This window comes from Leuciscus leuciscus (assembly GCF_965113295.1).
Source record: "Leuciscus leuciscus genome assembly, chromosome: 19".
Classification (NCBI taxonomy): Eukaryota; Metazoa; Chordata; class Actinopteri; order Cypriniformes; family Leuciscidae; genus Leuciscus; species Leuciscus leuciscus.
This window is the reverse complement of record NC_138743.1, coordinates 32,307,121-32,334,827: the sequence shown is the minus strand read 5'-3', so window position 1 is coordinate 32,334,827 and position 27,707 is coordinate 32,307,121. Positions and strand designations below refer to the sequence as shown.

The 27,707-nt window shown below is 38.5% G+C and overlaps 2 protein-coding genes and 1 pseudogene across 5 annotated transcripts; all 3 read right to left on the bottom strand.

Annotated features, from left to right (window-relative positions):
• LOC309482953 (protein regulator of cytokinesis 1-like) lies at positions 1-7,167 on the bottom strand (annotated as a pseudogene). Its single transcript has 8 exons — positions 7,084-7,167; positions 3,168-3,398; positions 2,903-3,084; positions 2,676-2,825; positions 2,245-2,391; positions 2,023-2,147; positions 1,871-1,966; positions 1-6 (listed from the first exon to the last, which is right to left on the bottom strand). The product of its transcript is annotated as a protein regulator of cytokinesis 1-like (transcript).
• A 3,082-nt stretch (positions 7,168-10,249) lies between these two features.
• acbd3 (acyl-Coenzyme A binding domain containing 3) lies at positions 10,250-21,484 on the bottom strand. 3 transcript variants are annotated; one of them, XM_082146507.1, is made up of 8 exons: positions 21,199-21,484; positions 20,029-20,170; positions 19,782-19,922; positions 19,364-19,522; positions 16,727-16,901; positions 14,949-15,135; positions 13,706-13,990; positions 10,250-12,235 (listed from the first exon to the last, which is right to left on the bottom strand). In XM_082146507.1, exons 1-8 carry the CDS (start codon positions 21,452-21,454, stop codon positions 12,021-12,023), a joined length of 1,560 nt encoding a protein of 519 aa, XP_082002633.1. In that variant the 5' UTR covers positions 21,455-21,484; the 3' UTR covers positions 10,250-12,020. The 3 variants fall into 3 exon arrangements, with proteins under 3 accessions (XP_082002633.1, XP_082002634.1, XP_082002635.1); XM_082146508.1 differs by having other exon boundaries at positions 13,706-13,972; XM_082146509.1 differs by having other exon boundaries at positions 13,706-13,969.
• Positions 21,485-24,361: 2,877 nt separating this feature from the next.
• ccr6a (chemokine (C-C motif) receptor 6a) lies at positions 24,362-27,696 on the bottom strand. The gene is made up of 2 exons (XM_082147654.1): positions 27,329-27,696; positions 24,362-25,946 (listed from the first exon to the last, which is right to left on the bottom strand). The coding sequence occupies exon 2, from the start codon at positions 25,929-25,931 to the stop codon at positions 24,798-24,800; it is 1,134 nt and encodes a 377-aa protein (XP_082003780.1). The 5' UTR covers positions 25,932-25,946; positions 27,329-27,696; the 3' UTR covers positions 24,362-24,797.
• Positions 27,697-27,707: the final 11 nt, after the last annotated feature.

Genomic DNA, 27,707 nt, shown 5'->3' with positions numbered 1-27,707 from the left:
CTATTGCTGAGAATATTGAGAATTAACAGAGGTTTAGATGTTGATATTTGTTTCATTTGAAGTGTCACCATTGTGGTGATCAGTGTTTGCTTTTGGTCCCCGTTCGTTTTACTTTAACTTTTATTTGACTGCTTTAACTGTGTGTTTGTAAAACACAATTGTTGTGGCAGAGAAAGCCAATAATAAGTTAGATCAGCTGTTTTCAGCTTATTGATGATGATGAAATCATCACAAAAAAAGCATTTAATGTTGTCAGATGCTTTGGCATTCATAACCACCAACCTTGTGGAACTGCAATATTGGTTCCAAAAGCATTACAATTATCACCTATTTGAAGGTGTATAAAAAGCATGTGCACATGATGTTTTGAACAAGTGTATCATGTAAACACACAGACATCAAGATTTTGCATATGATTCACAACAATGGTGACAATCAAAACAAAAAAGCTTGGGAATTAAGGATGAGTTTTGTACTATGAAAGCTACCCATCATGCATTGCAGCATGAAGCTTTTTTTTTTTAATTGTAATGACTTAAAAAATGCTGATTCTATTTTGTGTGTGGATGGAGCTTAACTTGCATCAGTTTAAAGTTTTTATTTTTTTGTGCCTTTTATCATGATAGGACAGTTTACTATCAAGAAAGTTCGACGACCCAGGACTTGAACTCGGGTCACCCAAAGCTAGAAAAAAATATTGTCAGGGGACTAACCACTAGGCTATTGAGGATGATAATTTAGTTCAATTTGATCAATATTAGAACATCATTGTGTAAGAAACATAGGGGGAACGGACCCCGACGGCAAATAGTTCAGCTGTCGAAATCCGTTCCCCCACCCCAATGATGAGAGATGTTGATGTATCAGCTTAAAATATGCTTATACTAATTCTGTGTGTGGATGGAGCTTAAACAGCATCAATTTGATAAATATTAGAACCTCAGTGTGTCAGAAATATGGGGGGAACAGAATCCGACGGCAAAAAAACAGCTGTCGGAATCCGTTCCCCCACTCCCATTATGAGAGGTGTTGATGTAATGAATTAAAAAAATGCTGAAGCCTCATTTTGCCATCACTAGATTTGGTTGATGAAGATTCACAGCTCTAGTCTAGAGCAGTGGTTCCCAAACCTGTCCTGAAGGACCCCCAACACTCTTTGTCTCCCTAATCAAACACACCTGATTAAACTTATCAGCTCATTATCACATGGGTTAATGATGAGTTTAATCAGGTGTGTTTCATTAGGGAGACAAAGAAAACGTGCAGTGTTGGGGAGCCTTCACTCACTGCATGAGACCTTCAGGACAGGTTTGGGAACCACTGGTCTAGAGCAGTGGTTCCCAAACCTGTCCTGAAGGACCCCCAACACTGCACGTTTTCTTTGTCTCCCTAATCAAACACACCTGATTCAACTCATCAGCTCATTATCACATGTGTGGTTTTTTATGATTTTGAAAGAAGACTCTAATGCTTACCAAGGCTTTATTTATTTGATCAAAATACAGTAAAAACAGTTATATATGATTACAACTTAAAACAACTGTTCTCTATTTTAATATGTTTTAAAATGTCATTTATTCCTGTGACGTCAAAGCTGAGTTCTCAGAAGTCATTACTCCAGTCTTTAGTGTCACATGATCCTTCAGTGTTCAAGAAACATTTCTTATAATTATCAATGAAAAAAGTTTAATTTTGTGGAAACATTTTCAGGATTCTTTGATGAAAAGAAAGTTTAAAAGAACAGCACTTATTTGAAATAGAAGCCTTTGTAACAATGTAAAACATTACATTTAATGCATCCAAGTATTCATTTCTTTAAAAAAAATCTTACTGACCCCAAACTTTTGAACGGTAGTGTGTATATAATTACCTTGGGGAGACCTTTGACCAGATCAGCCTGTTGTTTCTCCTCCTTTAGAAGGTTTCCTCCTCTGTTGGTGAATCTGGATGGATCTTTGGCCTTTTCCTACCACAAAACGTGCAGTGTTGCAGTGACAAAGATTTTCAGCCAGTTTAACTTCCTTCAAGCTCTAAGAAAAGTCTCCAGCTCTCATCCCATTTGTGAACACCTTCAAAGAGTTCTTTATGATCCTCGTAATACTGTTTTAGTCGCACATGTAAGCTCAGGAGTTCCTCACTAAAATCATCTGAGAGAAAAGGCAGCCCTTAAATCTTTATATTTTTTAGAAAAAGACAGGCAGATTTCGAACAGTCAACGGTGTAATTTAGAAAATTACAACTCGCCAACATAATAAGGCACAAAAGCTTGCCGCTGGTCAGCACTATAAAAGCACTTATCCCAGAGCACAGCAATCTCCTTCCCGAATGGCCTCGGTAAAATTTTGCATTTTTAAGCTTCAGTTCTTCAAGACGTTGGACCTCAGCTAGTAACTGGCAGTAGAGGACATAGAAATGTAAAATGTTGTGTTCAATGCAATGGTTAGCAATTTAAAAGCCTTAATGCAGCATTGTATAACTTAAAGGTATAGCGGAGGATCTTTCCAAATTTTAGATAAGACCCGCCCTCTCCACTTTTTGAAAAGTTTGATTGATTCACCAGAATGATTGACAATTAGGAGGACCAATAGTTTAGACTACCCACCAGGAAGTAAAACATCCTCTGCTATACCTTTAAGAAAGGAAAAAGAAAAGCTGAAAATCAAAAGGTTACTAACAGCTTCCATATTCCTTTTCTTTGACAGGGTCATGTGTTCAGAAATTGCATCATGCTCTTCCCGTGGAGTCTGCAACCTTTCCCAAAGTTCCTGGATCTTCTCCCGATAAGAGGAACAGACATGTTCGTTCTCAGTCTTTCTACTCTCCAACTAAAATATCAAAATAATGTGTTATACAATTGTTAATGCTTAAGTTTATAATTTGTCAGTCTGAGTTTATATTGTACCTGATGAAGGACTTTGAGTGAATCAATGTTTTCTTTAGACAGGCAAAAACTCTCCTCATCTTCACAACATCCTTTTCAAAACTAGTCTCAGGCAACTGATCCAGATCATCCATGCAAAGTATTATCTTCTTCAGATTCTTTGTCTCCGTTCCTTGAAAGATTAAAAAAATGTGTACATCAAACTGAACCCTACTTTCATAAATCACTATGACTTTTATAAATAAATATAAAGTCTAATGTTTAAAACAAAGTCTTATTGTTATACTTTCGCAGTGAGACAGGAGATGTGCTGACGGAAATTCTCCAGCTGTTCCAGAGAAGGAACAGAATTGTCAGAGATAGAAAACGGCTGTGAGGAGAGAAGGTCACAGAGATCCTGATCCTGCTCGGTTAAGGCTTTGAGCGCTTGCATTCTCTGGTTTTTCTCTTTTAACATCACTTCAACGTGGGTCCGGAGGTCTTTTTCCCACTGGAGCACAGTCCTACTCCTCTCCTCCTAAAATGATTAGGAACCACAAAGTTTTTGAAGACATTTCTGTTTCTCTGTTCTGTAGATGGCCAATAAAATCAAAAATTTGAGTTTTGTGGCTTTCAGTCCATGTCTATTAGCTATGAAGTCATCTACACCACCACTCAAAAGTTTGGCATCATAAATGCAGCCTTTGTGAACATTAGTTTGATCAAAAATACAGTAAAAACAATAATAATTGGAAAATTATTAAAATTTAAGATAAATGTTTTTTTTTTTTTTATATAGTTAAAGAATTTAATTTATTCTTGTGATGTCAAAGCTGAATTTTCAGCGTCATTACGCCAGTCTTCGGTGTCATACGATCCTTCAAAAATCATTCTAATATGCTGATTTGCTGCTCAAAGAAACCTTTATTATTATCAAAGTTAATATTTTTGTGGAAAGCATGAACTACCATTCAAAAGTTTGGGGTAAGTCAGATTTTGTTTTTAAAGGGACTCTGTGTAGGAATTTCTCCCATCTAGTGGTGAAATTGTATTTTGCATTCAAATGAATAATGCTCTCCAGCGCCTCACTTTTTCAAATGCGCGTTGCATCTACGGTAGCTGGTATGTACCAAAAAGCTATGACAGGATGTCTTATAATAGCACTTTGAGTTTTTCTTGGTGAAACTGAAACTTGAAACAACGAAAAAAAGATTGTTAGTTATCAATTACTGACTGTGAAAAACATTAACTATGGTAATTACTAGTAATGCCTTCTTTACTCGTTATATTTTTTGAAGTACGTGCATTGTTAGATATCATCATCATCAGAGCCTTCTCTATCGTTACTTTACTCAATAGCTGCTATTCATCAAAGAGTGTTTAACTTTTAACTATAAATGTTCTACTGTCTATATAACATAGCTGCCAACTTTTGAGTTTTGCTTGGAGTGAGATTTATGGAGGAGCGGGGGGTGGGGGGGATATCTACACAAGATAGGCATTAATTTTTCTCAAGAAAAAAACAACTCACCTAATGCTGTAAACATACAGAAAGATACATAATGCGTTTTTTTATTATTAGAATAACTTTATTTAATGATATAAATACAAATATAATAAATATGTAATATAGTACACATATTTAGCAAAATACTCTTTATAGCTCTTTTTTTCTAGCCAACTAACTGCTAGCCTTTATTATGGTCATTAAATGGCTTTCCTGAGGTAAATGTTGTGACATACATAATTGTTCTCCAGCTGTTTACCATTTGTTTGATTGATTGGTCGATATAATGTATGAGGAATATACATTTCGGTAAGTTGTACTGTATCTTTCAACATTGTTCATTTGTGTTTATTTACTAGCTAGAGATGATCGGTTCACGTGCCGCTAGGGATCCGTCGTGACTCGCGTCACATTTACAAGCGCCAAAAACAGTATATATTGTTTGAATTTCGTAATAAAAGTGACAGAATCTGAGAGCTGAGATTTTTTTATATCATAAGTAACCTGCTCTGTCTATTCTGTCAGTCTCCATGTCCTCTTTGCTTCGCGATAAAGTACACAACCAAGCAATGAAAAAAAAGCTTGCAATTAAGGCCGTAACATTGACTTACCTGTCGAGAAGAAAGCAGGAAACTTCAGCGTCTCTTTTGAAAGCTTTCTCCTGCGTTAGCTATCCCGACATTAACCCTTGTTTTTGTAATCTCCGGTCACGTTTCCTTTTACGGTCTATTTTGAACTTTTTCGACGACGAGGACTCCTTATCCTGTGACTCAGCATATGTATGAATGAACGGTGTATAAATAACCGTGCAGTGCAGCCTTTTAAACTTGCCGGTGCAGTGACAAGCGCCTCTCACTGCTCTGCGCCTCCGCTTCTGCTGGCTTCAGTCACGTGACGCTGGTTCTGAACGAAAACGCGTTGTGGAAACGCGTTGGCCTAGTACTTTTTGTCCCTCTCTGCTATTATAGTTTTTCAAGATGGCGGAACTACATGGAAGCCTCCGTGGACTTACCCGTCCCATGTATATAAAGATAATAAATTCTTCGTTTACGAGGATTAGTCTGATCATTGGCATAGGTATTTGTACACCATTGAGGGCATATTTATGAATAAAAATATTGATTTTAGATAATAAAATACCTAAAAAGCTACACATAGTCCCTTTAAAGAAACTAAATGATAAAAAGTGACAAAGACTGAAAATAGCCAAAGATACAACGTAGTTCCACAAAGTTTTTTTTTTATTACTCCACACTCCCCATTCCCGAGCAAAAACCAGAGAGGAACAACCAGTCTCGCAGACTCCCGCGATAATACATTCTCGCGATAATACATTCCCTCGCACATGAAGTTAACAATCTCCCTCTCTTCTTTTAATAAAAAAAAAAACGAATGAACGGGAGACTTTGACATATAAAACATTGTCACCAAATACAAACGATTTTCAGAACACAGTAACATTTAAGTGAGCTTGAGTATTTAAACAAAAAAGATGTACCAAGATAAATGCTCAATAGTCCAGATATTACAGTTTCCATACACCCTCATACAGCACTTTAAGAAGCATAAGTGAGGAAGCACCTTTCTTCGTCAAACAGTCAGCAAGTTGTGATTTGGCTTCTGACCAACGCACTTCTTTGATTTTGTTAGCATGTAGGAGCTCTTTGACACCGCTTATTTCTAATCTTAGTCTCTTCTCTGTGACCTGTTTTGTAGACTTAAGAGCGTCAAACAGGGAATGGTTATCAGTAACACAAATAAATGGTAGAGCATTAAGATCAGCTTTACCAGTGGTAAGCTCAGAGTAGAGCATAGCCAAGAACATAGCATTGTCAATACCATCTGACATGGAAAGGGTTTCTCCTGCCAGCGTGCTTCTTACCACACGTCTGATTTTCTTAGATTGCCAAAACAGGGGAGCGAACTTTCCTGTTTTTTTCCCTGAGGGCAATTAAAGCCCCTCCCTGTGTACCTCCATCTGGAAGATTGCCCAGTGAAGCATCACTGAAGACCACCAAACTCAAATCATCACTGTTGCACAAGTGTTGAAACTTAAGTGTGACCTTCTCTGACTTAAGTTTACGGAGCACTTTGTTCACTTCATGTATGAACAGTAGCATTCTTAATGTTGGATGCTAGGCTACATGTGTCAAACATAACATCTGGGGCCATATGTATAAAGCCGCTCAGAGTAAATTTTTTGTCTTAAGTGTGTCAAAATTCTAAGAATGACGTCATTTTACTCTTATTCTTATTCTTAAGAATAACTGTGATTCATAAAGGTTCCTAAGTGTTAAGACTAGGTCTCAGCTCCTAAATTATTTAAGAGAGCTGGAGAGGTCTCCTAACCAGTTAGGAGTAACAAGATGGCAGCAGAGAGGAGGAGGCCGCGCAGTTTCCAACAAAGTAAGAATGTGTTGGAATTATATGATGACAGAGTTGATCAAATGATACAGGCTTGATCGTCAGGGTATTCTTTTTTGCTACTGACCTAGTCAGAAATTCAATAACTTCTCCCACTGTAAGAAACAATGCTTTAACTGCAGAAATGAAAGTTATAATGACTCTGCGTTTCTTGGCGACTGGAAAAATGCAGCAATGCACCAGTGATGACTTAGGGCCATCACAGTCCACAGTTAGCAGGGTCTTAAATACCACTGTTGCTACACTAACCACACCAGACATAGTAAGGCAGTTCATTGACTTCCCAACTGACCTTCAAACTATACGGCAAAAGAAAGCAGATTTTATGAGGATTGCGGGTTTCCCTGGAGTTGTTGGAACCATCGATGGCACCCATGTACACATCATTGCTCCAACTGTAAATGAGGAGACATACATCAATCGAAAAGGATTCCACAGCATCAATGTTCAAGTCGTATTTGATGCCAATTACAAGATCCTCGATCTTGTGCCAAAATGGCCAGGGGTCAACACATGATGCTCGGGTTCTTTCCCAGAGTGGCCTCACTGGGTTATTCGAACAAAATTATGTTCGCCCTGGATGTCATATGCTGGGAGACTCGGGTTACCCTTTAAAACACTGGCTTCTCACCCCTTACAGAAGACCTCAAGGAGAACAGCAGCTCAATTATAACAGGTACTGTACTGGACTGAACTGTAGACAAGATACCAATTTTGTTCAATGTTCTTTTATTGTTTTTGCGTCATGAAGAGCACACAAAGTAACAAGAGCCGTGGTGGAGAGAGGAATTGGACAGCTGAAAAGAAGATTCCATGTCCTTCATGGAGAGATTCGACATTCACCTGAGTGTGCTTGTGGCATTTTGCACAATATTTGCAAAGCTCGTAACCTCCCATTGCTTGATGATGATGATGATGATGAAAATGACGATCATGGTGATGATTACAGTGATCATGATTGTGATGAGAATGATGACAATACCACCGAACACACATTACAAAGCATTTCGGGGAGAGCATCACTCAGGGACTGCTTTGCTAACTCACATTTTGGGTAAGCAAACTTCTAGACAATAAGTAACAACGAACTAATTTTTCCTTACACAATTTTATTACACAAAGCATATGTACATTCATTGAGTATTCTTAATTCTTTTCAGTTTTAGGGAGTAATATTCATTTCTTAATTTGCAATTTGAGCTTTTTTCTTTTAAGGGACTCAATGTCATCCTCAGTGGCTGCGCACTGTGCAAATCCAGTGTCTTGTGAGGCAGAAGGCTCATCTGGAGGACACAGGGAGATGTCCTGAGATGATACAGGAGAAGATGCATCTGATGTACCGGCTCCAGAATTATCCACACTATATTCACATGCAGAAAATATTAAACAGTGCAAACATGTTTATTCAATTCAATGTGGTGATTGAAATACTATCAATTTATTAAAAAGGCACTACATGCATACATTATTACATGCATCATTTTCTTCTTACCATCTTTGTAACTCCTTCAATTTGAGAAGTGCAGGGTCTGGGGCATCTGGAATGCCACAAATAGAGGGATTGGCCGTTCCAAGTATCTCCTCTACTATTTCGCCAATCTCAGACAGAGGTTTACAAGGAGGGCCCCCTCCTGTTTGACAAGAACTCAGCTGCTGACCACATGGAGACAACCATTTCATATAAAATGGTTTAATAAGCTAAAATAAAAAGTACCTGCGGTTCGCATGCTTTCTTTATATGCTGCAATTTCCTTGCGTGTGGTACCACCTTTTCTCACAATCCTCTGCTGAACGTCTTGTCCGAGGAAATGCTGTCAGTACAATCTGTTGCCATGCAGGTTTTTTTTTTCTTTGCTTGTTAAAGTCGGACTGAATTCTCCTCTTATCACGTCCTTCCATTTAAAGACTGACTGCACTAGAAGAAGATTTTCTTCCTTGGACCAGTTTGGTTTTCTTTTTGCATCCATTTTTTTTTTAACAATTTGCAACTTTTGTCTTTCCTTTATATACAGCTGTGAGTGCAATTTTGAATGATGTGATTCATCAGCTTAATGACTTAAATAGCATCACATTTGTCCATTTAATTAATGTGTTGAAACTCTATTAAAATTGTGTGAAATAAATGCATGTACTTATTTGTAATTTTTTTTTGCACAAAGCAAAAACGAATTATTCTAAATAAATTGAAATATTGAAATAATTGTTATGTCTCAATTAAATAATGAATGTCATGCTGCTGTGACCTCACCCTTGCAGGCTCACTATTGGCTGATTCAGAGGTTCAGGGCGGACATTTTGGGTTCACATCATTGTAGTCCTTAGTTCACAGCACTTAAGTCCCACTTCAGTCTTATACTTTACTGAAAGTTGCTTTTAGCTGCTTTATAAAAGTCTCCTACTTTTAGAAAAGTCCTACTCTTTACTAAGTATTTTCTGACACTTAAGTCAAAGCTTAAGTCTATTCTTAAGAGCATTTCTTAGAAGTTTTCTACATACGGGCCCCTGGTCTTGTTTGTTTAGCAACCCACAGAATCTGTCCTATTCTGGACCTGAGTTGTTCTCTTTCTTTCTCGTTTAGTGGAGCCTCTCTCTGTACAGCACGTGCTGTAGGTTTTCAGTGTAACTGTGCTGATGCACCTGCACTACACCACCCACAGTAGCAATGTCCATCCCCACGTATGAAAAACTTTCATGCTCTTCACGACCCACGTGAAATGCAGATTTAAGTACAGGGATGACATTAGTTACAAAGTGCTCTGAACCTGCCCCCAAAAAAATCATCCACATGGCATGCCAGTGCTCCTGTCACCTCAGACTGCTCATTCTCCCAATAAAACACTGCAGGATCAACCCCGTGACATTTTACCACCACTGTTCAGCATGAGTTCTTTGACCTTGTTGTACCAGTAGAGGGAAGCGTCTGCAAGTCCATACACACATTTCTTTAGTTTCCACAACGCATTGTCCATTTTTTATATATAAATACACTGTAAAAAATGTGTTATTACACTCTAACAAACGTGTATAATTATACTGTATTAAATATATAATTTCACTGTAATAAATGTATAACCACACTGTAATAATTACACTGTAATAAATGTATAATTACACTGTAAAAAATTATAATTACACTGTAATAAATGTATAATTGCAGTCTCAAAAAAAGAATCGCTACATTTCTCAAAAAAATAGCTACTTTTACAAAAATATATATATATATTTTTTAAAAGAATCAATGCTTTCCTTAACGAGAATCGATACTTTCCTTATGAAGAATCACAACTTTTCTTAAAAAGAATCAATACTTTTAAAAAAGAATAGATACTTTCTTTAAAAAGAATTGCTACTTTTCCTTAAAAAGAAGTGATACTTTCCTTAAAAAGAATTGCTACTTTTCCTTGTATGTAAAGAATGCACATGAATAGACAGGCATCAGAAAAGAACCAGGCAGTTCATACAGAGGAACACAAGTTTAATCAAAGATACGCTTCAGGACACTCATCCTCGAATGCATACAGTTCAGATCACGCTAGCAGAACCGATACAAAAACACTTCTTCATGCCTTTAATGGTCAGAAAATCCCTGGAGGTTCCACTTTAAATATGAAGACAATCTTTTATATCAATAACCCTATCGCTCGTGGTCTTTTTCCCCAAAAGCAGTACTTTGAATACCATGCCCAAATGTTACATTTCACTATACAAAGGCCTGAAGTCAGCATTAAAAAAGTGAAAAAGAAAAATACAAGGAAAGGATAAACACAGGAACTATTGTAACCGATCGACTGTACACGTGACAATGTAGTCTTTGGACAGCTTTAGCATGACGTTACCAATGAACACTGAATCATCACAGCTCTTCACACTCGAAACACACTGCACCTCCTTTATTCATCGTGTGAAAACAGTGTAACAGCATCTGTATCTGTATATATATATATGATGTTTGATCACAGTTGGACAGCAGTGACCTGCATTAACACAGGCATCTTTGACATACAATCATGAAAGCGAAAACATTTCACTCGCCAATGCAGTCAGTTACGAATTCAGAGTGGGCTAGAGCGGATATCTGAAGCAACAAAAAAAAAAAAGTCTCAGCAACTTCACTGTGATAATCTTCAATGCACTGAACAGTCGAATAAATAACAGTAAATGTTAATCAGCAATGCTGCTTTTGATGGTTAGTCTCATCAGCTATACAAACACTTCATTATTATTAGAAAGGACAATGAGAGATGCTTGTTATTTTCTGTTATAGAGAACAAAGTATAAGTGTGACAAGTAGAAATTTAAATCAATATACATTAAGTTTTGACATGGCTTGTCTGTAACTACATGCATAAAACAAAGAAATGACCAAACTGAAAGGCAAGAATATTTCGAACTACTAGCTGTGCCACATTAAAAGAACACTGATGAATCTCACATTGATGATAAAGAGGGAAAAAAATACAAAAGAAAGAACACAATTAAATCTGGGGCTCTGTGGAAGCAAAAGAAGCGAATGATGGAGAGATGAGATAAATGTTAAGAGAACTTACAGACACGTACATGACCCTACTCTACCACAGAGATTAATAAATATTTCATGTTTTAGACACAATCCATCCGGTTTAGAAAATGCTGCAAAATCTTCTTTCGTAAAGGCCTTCAGATCCATCTTTGCATCGTTAGAAAAGTCCCGTCCGTTCGCTTTCTCTCGCACTCGCCGATGCACTCCGGGGTCCCGTGTGCTGATAAGGGGGAGTAACACGAGCATAGACACGCGCTACTGCTTGATTTACTCAGTGTTGACCTAAATAAGGAAGTTCTCCAAGAGAAAGGCGTGTTTGCTCCATTGTTTATTACCTAAACATGACGTTTGTAGGCCGTTTTAATTAGGATACACACATTTATCCTGCACCTCTTTGGATGAAATTAGAAGACAGAGGCTGAAATTAGTCACATTGGGTATAGAGGACAGTGACATCAAGCACAAATTCCTAGAGTATATCTTTAAGAGTGCAAAACAGAGGAGCCACGTACATGGCCCATTCTTCCTGGACTCAAAACAGCATGACGGACACACTCGTAAAGTTTGCATACACATCGAAACACGCACACACACACTCAATATTAAATCTCTTTGTCCCTCTCCCAGTAGTAGACATTTCCTTGTTTTGATCGATCTTTCTTTCCAACTATCTCTTAACATGTTCCTGTCCCACAGTCTTGACTCCAGGCTTATCTGGTGTAGTATACTCTGTAGTAGACGGTTTTAGACCTCCAGAGCGAGTAGGAGTTGTCGAACTTGAGCAAGTATATACCACGGCCGGGATACTGGTGACTCCCAGCGTACACCTCCTCGTGACAGTCCCGCCGGTACACCGGCACTATCTCATCCACCTGTGGTTTCCCAGCCTCCTTCTTGGCCTTCTCTTCCTCAGACTGCGCTTCACCTGAGAGAAAGAGAGCAGGACTTCATTTACAGAAAATGGGTAGCACTTTATTTTACAGTCCTGTTCCGCATGTACTTATTATAGCAATTACAATAACTGGGTAATAACTAGGTACTAAACATGAGCCTACACCTAAAACTGACCGTAACCCATGTAGTTGCCTTATATTAACCAGTACTTTCTTAGGTTAGTACACTGTAAACACACGTACTGTAAAATAAAGTGCACAAACAGGCCTTCGTATCAAAAGGAAACTTTTGATTTCAAGAGTTAAAAAAAATGCATCAATATTAAAATTATGGCTGATACCAATAAGCTGATATTAAAATTCCACACAATTTTGCCAAAAGAAATAAGATTCTACAAACTAAAATACCTAATAGGGATGTCACGATCCCAAAATTCCAGTAGTCGGTACCGATACCATTAACATTTTACGGTTCTCGGTACCACAGCAAAATCTGTTGGAACTATTTTTCTATTTTATTTAACTATTTGAAAAAAATATTAAATTCAATTCAATGACTTTATTTATGACGGTTATCATAAGTAAATAATACATATAAGCGTTAAAGGCTTCATGCTGTTTAAACGTAAATATTGCTAATAAAAAAAAATCCCATGGAGACGTAGCTAAATCTTTACTAGTTAAACCAAACTTTATTTTGACAGGTTGCCGTGAAGACCTTTGAGTTTGTGTGTGTGTGTGTGTGTATGATATGGCGCTAGTTTTTTCTCAAATTAAATGGTAAAATGCTCATGAAGTGACTCTCAGAGTGGCTCTGGAGATGAAGTTCATCATGTCATATCGTGAGGCAGCAGAGACTGAAAACAGCGCGAGCGTCACTCATGCTTCAGTGTGTGTGTGTGTGTGTGTGTGTGTGTGTGTGTGTGTGTGTGTGTGTGTGTGTGTGTGTGTGTGTGTGTGTGTGTGTGTGTGTGTGAGGTAAATGAAACCGTGCGTCTGCGCCATTCATTCACACAGAGTCAAGCAGAACATGCAGGGTTAATATTTAAATAGTCTTTTTACAGTTTAATATACACAGACACTATATATATCGTGGTATATATCGGCTACAGACAGTGCTCCACGTAAAAAAGTTAGTCTGGAGCCCCGGCGCTTAGATAAAAACACGGAAGCGACTTAAAGCAGCTCCTATTAGTGGGTACCGAATGTACCCGGTACTACAGAAAAGCTGGTATCGTCACATTTTCATTTACCGACTTGGTACCGAAGTACCGGTACTTTGACAACACTAATACCTAAATAGCAATATACAGGGGGGTTGGACAAAATAATGTGAACACCCATTATAGGGGTTAATTTGACTTAATTTCTTCACTTGCAAAGGTTAGAGCTTTGAGCTTTTATTTTGGCAGAAAACTGCAAATAAAAAAATTTTGCGCAATTAAATATCGGCCGATAACTACATTATTATTATGCTACAGACATATGCATACGTTCCTCACCTTCTTCATCCTCATCTTCGTCACTAGACTCGCTGACATGCACGCTGACCGCCGCGTTAGTGGAGTCAGTCCATTCAAAGAAGACTCCAAAGCCAACGTCGTAATAGTCGGTGGCAAACTCCCAGAAGAGATAGGAGCCCTCCTCATGGGTGGGGACCCGGACGGTCACCACTTCCCCCCGGCCCACCGTGATCACAGAGTCCACATCCTGACGGATCTTCTCTTTAAAGTCTTTTATCTGTGGCCGGGTCCACATTGAAGGGGCTGCTATTACAGGGGGAGAGTCTGAGAACCAGGAATATGGGATATGGGTAAATAATGGATGGTTTTTTTGTATTTTAAATTAGGGCTGGGTATTGACACAGACGACGTGCCAGTGTGTCAACTTCATGATTTGATTTCAATTCACAAGCTTGGGATTCGAATCAATTTCGATCTTGATTCAATTTAATATTGATTCATTTGGATATATCAGGTACAGTAAAGATGAACAATGAAATTAATTTATTGTTAAAATTTTCAACCCAGCCCTATTTTAAATTGAAATGCATCAAATTATGAAACACTACAGCATGAAAAGTGAATTTCAGACACAAGTTCACAAATTCCTCATAATTAACCATAATTCTTAACAGCTTTTGAAACTCATTTGCTTCCATAACCGGACATACACAAGTAAAACTGGATATTCAGCATGACAAAAAAGTTAGGCATGACTTGATTTGATCAAATTGGTAATTGACTGCTTCGTAATTAGTACATCGATTTTTTCTAAAATGATGCAAATTGATGAATGATTCACAATACACATATTAAAAAGGTAAATCCAAGTTGACATTAACAGCGATTTGAACATTTTGGCCGATACCGATAATTCTTTATATTTGAAAGCAGATAACCGATATATTGGCCGATAAAACTAAATCCAAATTTGTATACAATTTTTGAGATCCTGATTAAAAAACAAAAGTCCATGTCCCAAGCACACAATTATAATGATGTTCTCATTATAATTTTATGTAGCCTATATGCACATAACTGTATTTTTCTTTTTAAAGTGATTCCAATCATATTTCAAGCAATTCAAAACCATCATGGTGAACAAGCTGAAGGAAATAATCCATTATTTATCTGCTTTAATATATCAAATGAACATATATCAGCCGACACCAATATGGTGGCCGATATATCGTGCATCTCAAACAAAGTTGTAGAAAAAAACAAAACTGCTCAAACAACTCACCGGTGGGTCCATTCTCAGTGACCTCGTCTGCAGGCTCCAGGTCTGGCTCTCGCTCTAAGCTGTCAGCAGTGGACTCTGCCTGTCCGTTCAGTGTGGGAACCTCCTCTCCAGCAAAAGGCACTGACACCTCACTGGCCTCTAATGTAGACAGCACTATAGCATCCTCCTGTTGTTTCTGCAAAGCAGCCTGAAGAAAACAGCGCAATATGACATTGGTACGAGAGACAACAGAATCCAAAATAAATTGCATCAGTGAGTCAAAGTCTATCACGTGACAATAAAACCCATAAAGCTTGCAGTGACAGGTGTGCAAAACACATTAAACTGTATACCATGATAACTGTACACCTGCTAAACAAATGCTACCACTGCAGTTTTTCATTCTTAACTGGTGGATTGCAGGTCTGTTCTGAATGTGAATAAGATGCAACTACTTACATAGCAGTGCACAGCAAAATAAACAGGCTTATCGATTTTTAAAACTTTTCATATTTAATGAAAATCAACACATACACTAGCCTGGGAAAACCCAGACAACTTCCGGCAAATTTAGATTTGCTCTGCAAGTAGTCTGGCAAAGAGCCCATTCAAGCCCATTTCTAATCCCTCGAAATCGCGGCACCAATCAGAAACGTTGAGGCGGGCTTTACACGATGACGATCGCTCTGATTGGTTTTAGGTCTATCCAATTGTGCCCAGAGGCATTTGAGCGACGTCCGTTGGTGAAGCGCACTCAACTTTTAAATGCATTATTACATTAAAATTGCAAACATATGAGGACAGTCTCCATGAAAGACCCACTGGCAGATGAACGTGCTACTACATTTCTCTCCGAAACGGTAGGAAATGAAATTAGATTTAATAGAGGATTTTAACTGTGACAAGATGATTGACAGGGCAGTTTACGTGACAGGATGCACGCGACAGATCCGTCCGATAAAGATGACGAAGTAGTATGTCCCAAAGCTTGCCTACTTTTTTGCTACACATTCAAAAGTAAATACCTTTTCTTCACAAAAAGAGTACATACTTTTATGGCGTAATGTAACTTAGGGACGCAGCATATGGCTTTACACGATGACGATCGCTCTGATTGGTTTAGGTCTATCCAATTGTGCCCAGAGGCATTTGAGCGACGTCCGTTGGTGACGCCCCTTTGGAAATGAGTTATTAATGAAGCTTTCCCAGACCATAACTCAGTTACTACTGAGAATGGTCTGGTTTTAACCAGGCTACACATACACACTACCACTCAAAAGTTTGGGATCAGTAAGAAGTCAATGCTCACCAAGGCTGCATTCATTTGATAAAAAAAAATACAGTAAAATCAGTAATACTGTGAAATAGTATTACAATTTAAAACAATTGTTTTCTATTTGAATATATATTTTAAAATGTACTTTATTCCTCTGGCAAAAAAGATTTTCAGCAGCCATTACTTTAGCCATCAGTCACATGATCCTTCAGAAATCATTCTAATATGCTGATTTGGTGTTTAAGAAACATTTCTTGTTATTACATGTTGAAAACAGTTGTGCTAATTAATATTTTTGTGGAAAACATGCTAAAAAAAGAAATTCACGATTTGTTGATGAATAGAAAGTTAAAAAGAACACCAATTTATTTTAAACAGAAATCTTTTGTTACACTGTTTATTTACCTTTTTTTTTTTACTAACCACAAACTTTTGAACGGTAGTGTGGATTTTGAAAACGTAATCATGGATCACAAAAGCAGTGTGATGTCTGTGACTGGGAGAATGAGTGCTGGGCCGTCACCTGCTGCTGGGCGAGCTGCACCTGATACAGCTGCTGCATGTACTGCTGATAGTGCTGCTCCTGCAGCTGCCGGATGAGGATGAGCTGCTGCTCGGGACTGTCGGGGTACTGCTGCGCTGCATACTGCTGGAACTGCACCGCTGTCTGCGCATTGAGCGCAGCCATGATCTGCTGCCTAACACACCAGAGAAAGTGAGAGAAAAAATGCGCACAATAAAGTATGTGGCACCTCACTAGGGTCACATAGCATAGCGGTACTAATAAAGTCCCACAAAAGTTTTTCACCCCATTTAATTTTATTTTAAATCATGTAAATGTCAGTTGAAATCAGGAGGACCCATTACTTCAGATGGTTGAAAGACTGTGGTGGTGATCCTACCAAGAAGGTGGTGCTAAAGACTTTCTCGCCTTTTCATCAGTCATGAGTTAGGGGATTCTTTTTGAATTATTAAAAGTGGTGTTGACAGTCCTAGTAAATTAATTTTTATCAGTCAGACTACACCTACAACTAAATGCCATAGGGATGCCATGCTCCCTCATTGACTACTGGCATTAGGAATGTACATATTTACCATTAAGAGCACATCAAAATATCATCATCATCTGAAATAAATTAATAAATAAATCTGGTTTTGTATAAACGAGTTTGGTGACTCAGACGGTGGCCAGATTTACACTCTTTTTAGTAATGCCCTTCCTAAACATGATGCCCAAGACCATTTATTTGTTGCCTATGGTATCGATTTAGTATCAAAGAGAAAATACCAATGGCAAAACTGGGCTTTACTCTAAAGGCTTAAGGCTTGAATAAACGACATGACTAAAAACACTAGGCATCAAATGTAAATGGTTACTGAGAAAAACTGGGCATCATACACTAAACAACTGAGGATCACACACTACCAGACTTTCAAATCATTCCAAACACAACAAACTCATGCCTCGCTACGTAAGGTCCTTTCACACCGAACACGATTTTGACGCACGAATAATTGGTTTTATTTTTTGATCAGCTGTTTGTGTAATGAGTGCTTCCACACCGAACGTGAATGTGCTGCAGCGGAAAAACAACTTTTATTTTTTTGCTTCGATGACGATTTTTTTTTTTACTTTTGCGGCGACAGAAAAGGCTTCAGCCAATCACATGCTACAAGGACAACGATTTGAAAGACAATGTGTGGCGTAGCATTGCGAACCAACTCGGTTATCACGATGAGTGTGTTGTGTGATAGTTTTAGTCGTTGTATCGTCCTGTGCTGTGTAGGCTAGCAGGCTAAACTACATTTGGGATAGAAAGCTAACACTATTATCGTCAAAGATAGAGATAGAGACCGTGTTTACTTTGAACATGTAACAAAATGTAGTGAGACTATTTAGGGCTGCTTTTAGTATACATTCTATGTGTGATATCTACAGTTTCTAGTCGAATGATTTTAACTTGTTACTTCGTGTGTTACATGTAATGTGTATTGGCATTACAAACCGCACTGTGTTTAGTTGAAGACGCAAAAAAACTGTGGAAAAACCTCAGGGACACCTATGTGAGAAAAAGGAGAGAGGAAAAGGAAACTAAAAGTGGACATTAGCACACTCCCCTTCAGACTCTCTGTTCTTTAAGATTGGGTGCACCCAAAACCTTCTTTTCTGTCTTTTAAAGGAACACTCCACCGTTTTTTCATATTAAACTATGTTATTCCCTTAACTAAGACGAGTTGATACATACCTCTCTCGTCTCAGTGCGTGCACTCAATCGCTCTGGCGCGCGGCGACACTTTGATAGCACTTAGCTTAGCCCAGTTCATTCATTAGGAACCAAACAGAGATGAAGCTAGAAGCGACCAAACACCTCCACGGTTTCCCTATTTAAATACAGTTACACGAGTAGTTACACGACCAAGTATGGTGACACAAAATAAAACCTGGCGCTTTTCTAAGCGGGTAAAAAGGATAACTATAATGTATGGCGGAATAGCACTCGGGGGCACTTCGACTCGGCGCAGTAAAAAGTCACGTTGGTTCTAATGAGAGGGGGAGGGGGAGAGGATTTTTCAGGAGTGATGATATTACTGCGCCGAGTCGAAGTGCTCCCGAGTGCTATTCCGCCATTCCAATGAGTGCACGCACTGAGACGAGAGAGGTATGCATCAACTCGTCTTAGTTGAGGGAATAACATAGTTTAATATGAAAAAACGGTGGAGTGTTCCTTTAAAGAAAATGAAAAGCTCGTCTTCACTGGATGATGATGAAGTGTCCATGTTTTCTCAGCTGTCGGCACGAAAGTTTTGGAATGTTGAAGCTCTGATGTGAATGGTTTTGACGCAAACTATTCGCTTTTTCGTTACGCGTCCGGTGTGAAAGGGCCTTTTGAGACATATGAGAAATGAAAACAATATTCCAAAATCGGCTCAAAATATCAAAGCATGTTTGATATTCTCAGACTGAATGGAATCATAGCTGAAGTGGGCTTGCTGCGATAGTCGGTGTTAGTGATGTTCAGCCGCACACCGATCACATGACTTGCCCACCGCAACTCCTCCAGACTGCGAATCGGGGGGAAACTCTTGGCAAAAGTGGGGTAGTGTACCGAACTATGGCGTTTTAGTTCAGTTCTGGAATAATTAAACTGGCGTGACTCACTTCTGCTGCTCTACACGGAGTCGTTCTTCCTCAACTTGTCTTCTTTCCTCTTCTTCTCTCCTCAGCCTCTCTTCTTCCTCACGCCTGCGCCTCTCCTCCTCTTGCCGCAGTCGCTCACGCTCTTCTTCCTCTCTGCGCCGCTGCTCCTCTTCCTCCTGCCTTCACAGCAAAAACAAGACAGCATACACACTGTGAGAGACATCCGTGATGTCACAGAGTGTTCAGGTTTTAAACATGTTGTTTAGGGTGATCAATTCCTTATTGGAGACCAATTACTTTTTGTGGACACGGTGGATCTCTCTGAGAGAAGCCTATATCTCAAGAGACCCACCTGGTTAAAGTGTAAAACCGTAAACAAGTCCAAAATAAAAGTGTGTGACAGCAAATAGATAAATGATCTTTATCTGCAAGTCCTGACCTCTTTCTCTCTTGCTCCTCCTTTTCAATCTTGTGCGATGCGACGAAAGGTGCAAATAAATTGCAACATTTATTCAACAGCTTTACAAACTCAAGCATGGCCTCGTCCTTCTCCATGTTGCCCAGAGATGCCCATTCTCTTCTGAAAAATTGATTTCAAATAAAGCATGTTCATTAAAAATGCTCATGTGACTAACAGCAGGGAGGAGGGCACACATTAAGGTCAAAGTTCAAATCATCACTCTTACCTGCGGTCATTTCCCAGCACATCGAAGAAGCCCACCTCAGGGGAAGCATCTGGGTTGTACGGGCCCTGCAACACCTGCTTGTGGAGGGCCACCAGACGAAGCTTATCCTCATAGGTCGGGTGGAAGGCTTTCCCATCTTTCTCTGAGGAAAAAAAACAATCACAAATATGTGGCTTTAAAAGTGCAAATGGTTCTCATTACATTAGAACAGGGATTTCCAAACTTGTTTTTGACAGCGGAATGCCTTGGATTAAAAAAAAATATTTACTTGAAGTACTCATTTGCATGTTCACTGTTCTCTGATGTCGGTTGTTGGTCACATGATTTGCTAAAAAAAATAATATATTTTATGTTCACCTGCAAGTGTTTCATTTCGATTGCTTTTACACTACATGATTTAATTCAGTTTTAATTTTTTTACGATCTAATGAATTATTAGCTTGACACGAACCCCAGTTTAGAACGTCAGCTAATGCACATTTCTAAGTCAATGTCAAAATCATGAAAAGATTATCATGATTTTTCTGTAAATTGTGTAAAATAATTGTTTGTGCATGCTTTGAAAGTCGAGAGCAAGATACATTAGTGGCATTAGTCCTCAGCTGGAAATGCAACATCTTGATTAGGACATCAGTTGTGCATTAATGTGCATAATTAGAAAGCTGTAGCACTTAGACTATACAGCTGATGGACACATCCATACTTCATTCATTATCAGCCCACAGACAAGAAATGGGTGTAGACCTGCAAAACGGACTTAACATTTTAATGGACAAAACCTAAAAGTGCTTAACTGACAAAAGAGATCAACCAAGTTCAGCACTTGTCTATTTGTGCAGTTATGCTTTCTTTCATAGTCTTTATGAGTTGAAGCCATCAGTCAGGCACATGACACAGACACACAGTGGTGCTGTCACCGGTTAGGGCAGTTCCTCTAGAGGACCTCAACCCTTGAACACTGCGATAGAAGTGAACTACAAGACCCGTGTAAGCAGAACTTTTTATCAAAACAAATACTAAGAATGAAAAGGACCCTAATAAGAAAACCACGACCTCACTAGATCTAAACAAATGAGCGAATTCAATCTGTAGCACAGAGATGACCGTGCTTACGAACGTTTGTGTTCAATCAATGTCCATATTAGTGTACATTATAGTGACATAAAATACCTTTAAAGAACCTGAGCGCCAGCCCGTAGAGCTCGACTAAATCAAAGCCCCATTTCTTCTCGATGGGAGGTTCGCCCTCCTCTCCATCGACACTCACGGGGTTGTCAGCGCTCTGGTCCGCCGAGCGGGCGGCGGGCGTCTCGGCCTGTTCCTGCTCGCCCTCGGAATCCGGGCTTAGAGTCAAACCGTCGATAGAAACTTCGAGCCGGCTTGAATTTGCACTGTTGAGGTCGCCGCTCTGAACCTCTGTCGCCATCGTGCAGAATGTCAGCTGAAGCAGCCACGTACCTACTTCCGCCCTGCTCCGCCGGAACTTCCGGCTGCATGACGTAGAAATGTTCGACTACAAGAGCTTCAAAACCTTGACAAATTATTCTGCATTTATTAATATTAAGAATTACATAAAATAAAAAGGTCTCAATCCAAAAAAAAATTGTTTCGCTTTATACGGGACTTAACAATATTGTAGTGTTTTGCATAAAAGTAAAGGGAAAAGAGCTGTTCGAGAACGTAATGTATAGGCCTGCCACATATTTATATTTAATCAGTTAAACAAGTGTATGGAATTGTATATTATGGATATACACTTTGTTTTGTCAATATGTTAATGGGAAAAGAACCACATATATATCATTATAATACGAGGAAATAAATAAATAAACATAATAAATAAACATTAAACAAACAAACATAATAAATAAATAAACTTAAAATATAAATAAATAAAATGATAATTTTGAATAAATATTTAAATAATTTAAATAAATAAAAATGATTTAGAAGAACATCATGTAACATACTACTAGTAACTGTCCAATGACAATGGAGGCCTGCGGTACATTATATATTTATGAAGGGGTGTGTGGTATTTTGGTAAGATCTGAGATATTATGGTTATTTTTATAAGAATAGGTTAAAAAAAGTATGCGAATGAACAATGTTTTTGTTTGTTTGGTAGGCCTATTTTTATTTATTCATTTATTTATGTTTTTTTTCTTTTTTTCTTGGGGAAGGGATAGGTGCGCAATTTGTCTGGGGAATTTGGCTAATAACATTTATATTCTGCTGAAATGAACGAAATGACTTGGAAAAAAGAATCGTTAATTTTGATGAGCGAGATTAAAAGATCCCATTCAGTAACATGATCCGAACGTCCCATTACTATGGCTGAAAACCTGAAAACATTTAACCTGAAAACGTTTAATGGGTATAAAGAATGTCTAACGTTAAACTAACTTCACCGCCGTGAAGTAGCGAATGCTAACGCCTAGTTAAAGTAGCTAATTTGTACAACTGTCTCTGTCTGGACTCTGGACTAAAGAAAGGGAAGGATTCATAATTAATTTAGGCTAACTTAAGTTGATGAGTCGACGCTTTATTCATCTGCAGCTTTAAGTGGATTAATTAGCCTAACGTTACTTGTAAGAATAGCTTATTTTTCGTTCGCATTTGTAATTTTTTTGCGCTTTGAATAATGTTTATAATGTAAATGTAAACTTTACCTTGTAAATGTAATTATAATGCACCGTGACCGGGTATAAAATATCACAGATATCTCAACTAACGTTACTCAACGGTAAGCATCGTCAGTCCTATAAGCACAAGAACCATTATCTTTACGACAAGTGTTGTTATAGGCTAAACAAATTTTTTTTTGTGCAATTAATTTTTAATATTTCCCCACACTCTGTAAATCTCTTCATGCATTGTTTTGAACTTAGTTTTGCAAGCCAACTAAAATGGGCTGTAAAATCCCATACTAAGAATAAAGATGTTGATTAACGATCATTTTCACATAGCAACAGCTATCTATCTGTCACGATAGGATTTTTTATTTTAATTTTAATAAAATAGCTGCTTCCTTGAAATGTTGGTTATGTTTGTCTCTGTTATGTCTAGTTTTGAGCGGCAATTATAAAATAACTATTGGAGCTCTCTGTGCTCTTCTGTTCAACATCAATAGGGGGCAACAGAGATGCTTTTACTCAGCACTCAAATGAAGTTAGACTAGAAAACACACCAGTCTCTCGTTTTAACAAGGACAGTGTTACACAGAAAACATTTTGATGATCACAGGATCCTAACTAAGTTTTTGGGATGGTTCACCTAAAAAAAAAGGAAATAATTCAGTCATCATTTACTTACCCTCATGCAGCGCCAAAGCTTCTTTTCCTGTGAAGGACAGTAAGAGCTGTGTGAGTTCTGTCTATAAATCACACAGACACAAATTAGGACTAAATGGTGGAAAGGTGTTATTCAAGCACTTCTAGAAATGAAGAGTTCAGATGCAAAAGCCTCTAAGTGCCATCTGAAATTTTCTTCTAGAATGATCATTATCAAGCTCGTACATTTAAGTTAAATAATTTCACTTAAATGGCAATGCAAATTACCTATTAATTGTCATTTAACTGAAATGACTTAACTTAAATATACAAGCTTGATAAAAATGATCATTCTAGAAGAAAATTTCAGATGGCACTTAGAGGCTTTTGCATCTGAACTCATCAAATATAGATTGTAGAAGTGAGCTTTGGTTCACGACAAAACAAATGAAAGTACTTCTGTGTTCTTTCCGTAATGGAGAAGTTCGTTCTGAAGCAAAGCAGTTAACCTGTAAGCTTGATTTTTTGGGAAAAAGAATATGATATCCTGTAACCCTAAGCTTGGGTAAAAGAGGCAAAAACGTGAAGATACGCAAATAAAACATCAACCTGCAATTTTGAGCTTAAGCGAAATAGACAATCAACACTATCTGTAACTATCTGTAAAAGAGAGGAAAACAATGTGGAAATACATGAAGAAAATATTAACCTGTAACCGGCGGGGGACTAATTTTTGTAGAGGACAGTAATGCAAATGGGTATGCGAAGGTGTATCCAGGTAAAAAAACAAAACAAGGTACCGTCTCAAAAGTCATGGCATAATGTGCAAGTCTTTTGTGTGCTTGACTTCTAGTAGAAACAATAACACCGTTTCAAAAAATGTTAAATGTTAACCAGATCAGAAATAATATTCATGCATTATTGCAGCAGAGACAAACTATAAAAAGAGGGGAAAAAAAGAAAAAAAAAGTTGTTGACTCATTTGATCTATTTGTTACAGAGATGGGCTTTGGTGAATTATAAAAGCAGCACTTGTTCTCATTTCAGAATGTCACCCTTCATTATATTTGTATTTTAATTCTTTGCCTAATTTATTTAGATAAAACAGTGTTTATATCTCAGGTACAAAGATAATGTGTACAACAGGTGAATAGTACAGTACAAATAGAAAAATAAAAATATTCTGCATTAGTACTACATATAGTGCACTTCAACTGAAAAATACAGAGGACTTTTTACACATTGCAAAGAAGAAACGACCACATTGATCTCATCCGGGAATGGTTTGTCACTTTTCCCTCTTTTGCTTGTAATTGGTAGAATTTCTCAAAATCAAAAATATGCTGTCATCATTTACTCACCATCATGTTCCAGTCAAAACATGAACACAAAAGACAAAGTCATACAGGTTTGGAACAACATGATGATCATTTTTGACTGATGCTAATCAGTCTGTCAGTTACAACGCTGGGTACGCCGCCCTTAATCAGCACCCAATCACATGGTAAACGAAGTGCCATTGTCATTGGTCGAGCCGTCCATAGAGCGCCGTGTGGAAAGGTACATTTCAGTGGTGACGCGTGAGGACCGTCTCGCTGACATGTAGTTCTTCCCCAAGCACCAGATGTCCCGTAGGATCTTCCGGAAGTGGTTTCTGAAATTCACTCCAATGAAGGCGTACAGCAGGGGGTTGAGACAAGAGTGCAGGTACGCCAGGCTTCTCGTGATGGCCATGGTCAATGAGACGGCCTCCTCGTGGCTGCATTCCTGCTGTTCAAACATGTTGATGGTGTAATACAACAGCGCTATATTGTAAGGCATATGGCAGACCACAAACACAAAGACCACGGTGAGGACCACACGCACTGCCTTGTGTCTCTGAAAGTTCTTGGCCCGAAGGAGAGTGACGATGACGCTGGAGTAACAGAATCCCATGATCAGCAGCGGCAAGAAGAAACCGATCGCCACCTGAGAGCTGGGCACCACGGTTTTCATCGCACGTGCCGTCGCGTTCGACTTAAACCAGAAGAAGCACACATGCTGCATGTCGTCGCTGTCTGTACTGTTCACAATGCTGGTTTCACTTGGGCCAGGTAGGTAACGCTCATAAAACACAAAGGTGGGAAGGGAGAGGAGCAAGGCCAGGATCCAGACGGCTGCACAGACCAGGTGACTGTAAAGCAGAGTGCTCGAACGCAGCCGGTAAGAGCGGCGGGCTTGCACGATGGCAAGGTAGCGGTCTCCACTGATGCAAGCCAGGAGCAGAATGCCGCTGTACAGGTTCACACTGTAGATGCCACGCAGCAGCTTGCAGGACAAGTTCCCCATGGTCCATCCGTACTGCTCGCTGTAGATAATCAAAGGCAGGGCCACCACAAACAGGATGTCAGCGATGGCCACGTTCAGCAGGTACACGTCAGTCATGGACTTGGTTCGCTTGTAGAAGGCATACGTCAAGATCACGAGGGTGTTGCCGATGAAACCGGCAAAACAAATGATGGGGTGAATAAACAACTGGAGGAAGTTCTCAATGTTGACACTGCGCTCTATCGAACACGGCTCCTCGATCCCATTATAAATGTCTGAATAATCGGTGACGTTGAAGTCTTCAGAGATGGAAAAAGAATCCATTTTTATCTTTTGAGACTGTTAGGAAAGAAAAGAATAAGAACATCAGTCGAAATTGAGCTCACGTGTCAAGATAAAACCACTTGACTGAAATCTAAAGTGGAACTAAGTTTAAAGATGGTATATTCAACCAGATTTTTTTATTTAACTGAATAAGATGCTTGTTTAATAGCTTAATAAAAACATTGGACGTCCAAGCTGATAGCAGCGATCAGACATGTAGCTCCGTTCGGGGCGAGTTTGAGTCCCTGCATGGGTATATTTATCAATCCTGTCCCCCTCGCTCTCTCACTTCACTTACTGTCAGTTCTCTATACTATCCTATCTCAATTAAATTAAAAATAAAAGACTAGAATATGAGTGACTGATATTAAAAAAATCAAAAAATTAACAAATAGTTTTGTTCTTAAATTGTTTTTCTAAGAATGCAGAGGCAGAAGTTTGTTAGTGTTTTGTCACTGTCATATACATTTTTAATATGCGAGTGTGACTTATATGACAGATTAGGTTAAATCCCAACAGTTCTCTCTAGACCACGAAAAAGCTCATGCACAAACACGGCTTTGTAGTTTGACATTTTATCTTTGCAGAAAGAGGATATCTGCGTTAAAATCAGGTCACGTACACAGCAAGAGATTCAACGCATACGACCTATTTAGTGGCCATTAGTCCTGAAGAGGATGTTCGTCTAGAAAAGCATAGCACCAAATTACTACTTTCCATGCATTCATAAGTTTTACAGTAAGCATCAAACACGGAAAGCCGGACATCTGATACCTGTCATGTCACGCAGGTTCCAGGAAACATAAAAAGCTAAAAGAAATTGAAAAAATGTAAACGCTTATAGATCCAAACAATAAGCATAAAAGCGTCTTTTTATGTTTGCATGTCATAGTTGTTTAACAGGGGCAATGTGTTAATTCAAGAACACATACAGAGAAAGAGCTTTGTGCACATGGAAAAAAACTTAGAGGAACTAAGACATACAAATATTTTACGTTTTTACAGGGTTGCTGTTTTTTTATAGAATGTTGTCCATGACTTAAGTAGTTACTGGCATACAGAAAAATGCAGATCTATTCATTGCGTGGAAAAAAGAATTTCAAAAGACAAAAAAATTAATAAAAAAATTATATATATATATATATTTTTTTTTTTTTCAGACAAAGTCTTTCCCCTAATGGGCCAATAAAGTTAAGTGTCTCACTTGAATACACATCCTGCACACTAAAACCTTCCAATTTAAATATAAATTGATTCTAATTTGTTGCCCACAACTCAAGACTAACATAAATCTCCAGTCGGCATAATTAAATAGCCTATGTAGGTAATAAAACAAATGCATTTCCAAATACATTTTTTGCATGTGACTGAAACAAACAAAAAAAGAAGTGACTTACCCGTCCGTATCTGCAATGGAATGCAGTTCCGAGTTTTTAGACTTCTGTTCCTTCTGGTTTCTGATGAGGAAAGACAACTTGGGCAGGGCCACGCAACATAAGAATGACAATTATCTGACCTGTAAGCAGGAGGCGGCGCTTCACTGCTGCTTTACAGGAACATGGTGGTGTAGGTGTGAATGTCAGACCATCAAAGCTGCCTGACACTTGTGTAGAACTAAAGATTATGGCTTCAAAAAGAGCCATCCAACAGACATTTGCTTTCAATGTTTTATGCACAGTTCAAAGTCTTATTTCAGTGCCAACTCTACGGCACTCTCAGACTTTAAAACAGTTACACAACTTAATGATCTGTTGTTGTTGTTGTTGTTGTTGTTTT

What these genes read in the sequence shown, in the direction of transcription:
- acbd3 (XM_082146507.1), bottom strand. Translation starts at nt 21,454, where the DNA reads ATGGCGACAGAGGTTCAGAGCGGCGACCTCAACAGTGCAAATTCAAGC. An exon ending in CTCCGTGTAGAGCAGCAGAA is followed by an intron (nt 16,902 to 19,363) that starts GTGAGTCACGCC and finishes CTGGTGTGTTAG; the next exon opens with GCAGCAGATCATGGCTGCGC. An exon ending in TGCAGCTCGCCCAGCAGCAG is followed by an intron (nt 15,136 to 16,726) that starts GTGACGGCCCAG and finishes TGTTTTCTTCAG; the next exon opens with GCTGCTTTGCAGAAACAACA.
- ccr6a (XM_082147654.1), bottom strand. Translation starts at nt 25,931, where the DNA reads ATGGATTCTTTTTCCATCTCTGAAGACTTCAACGTCACCGATTATTCA.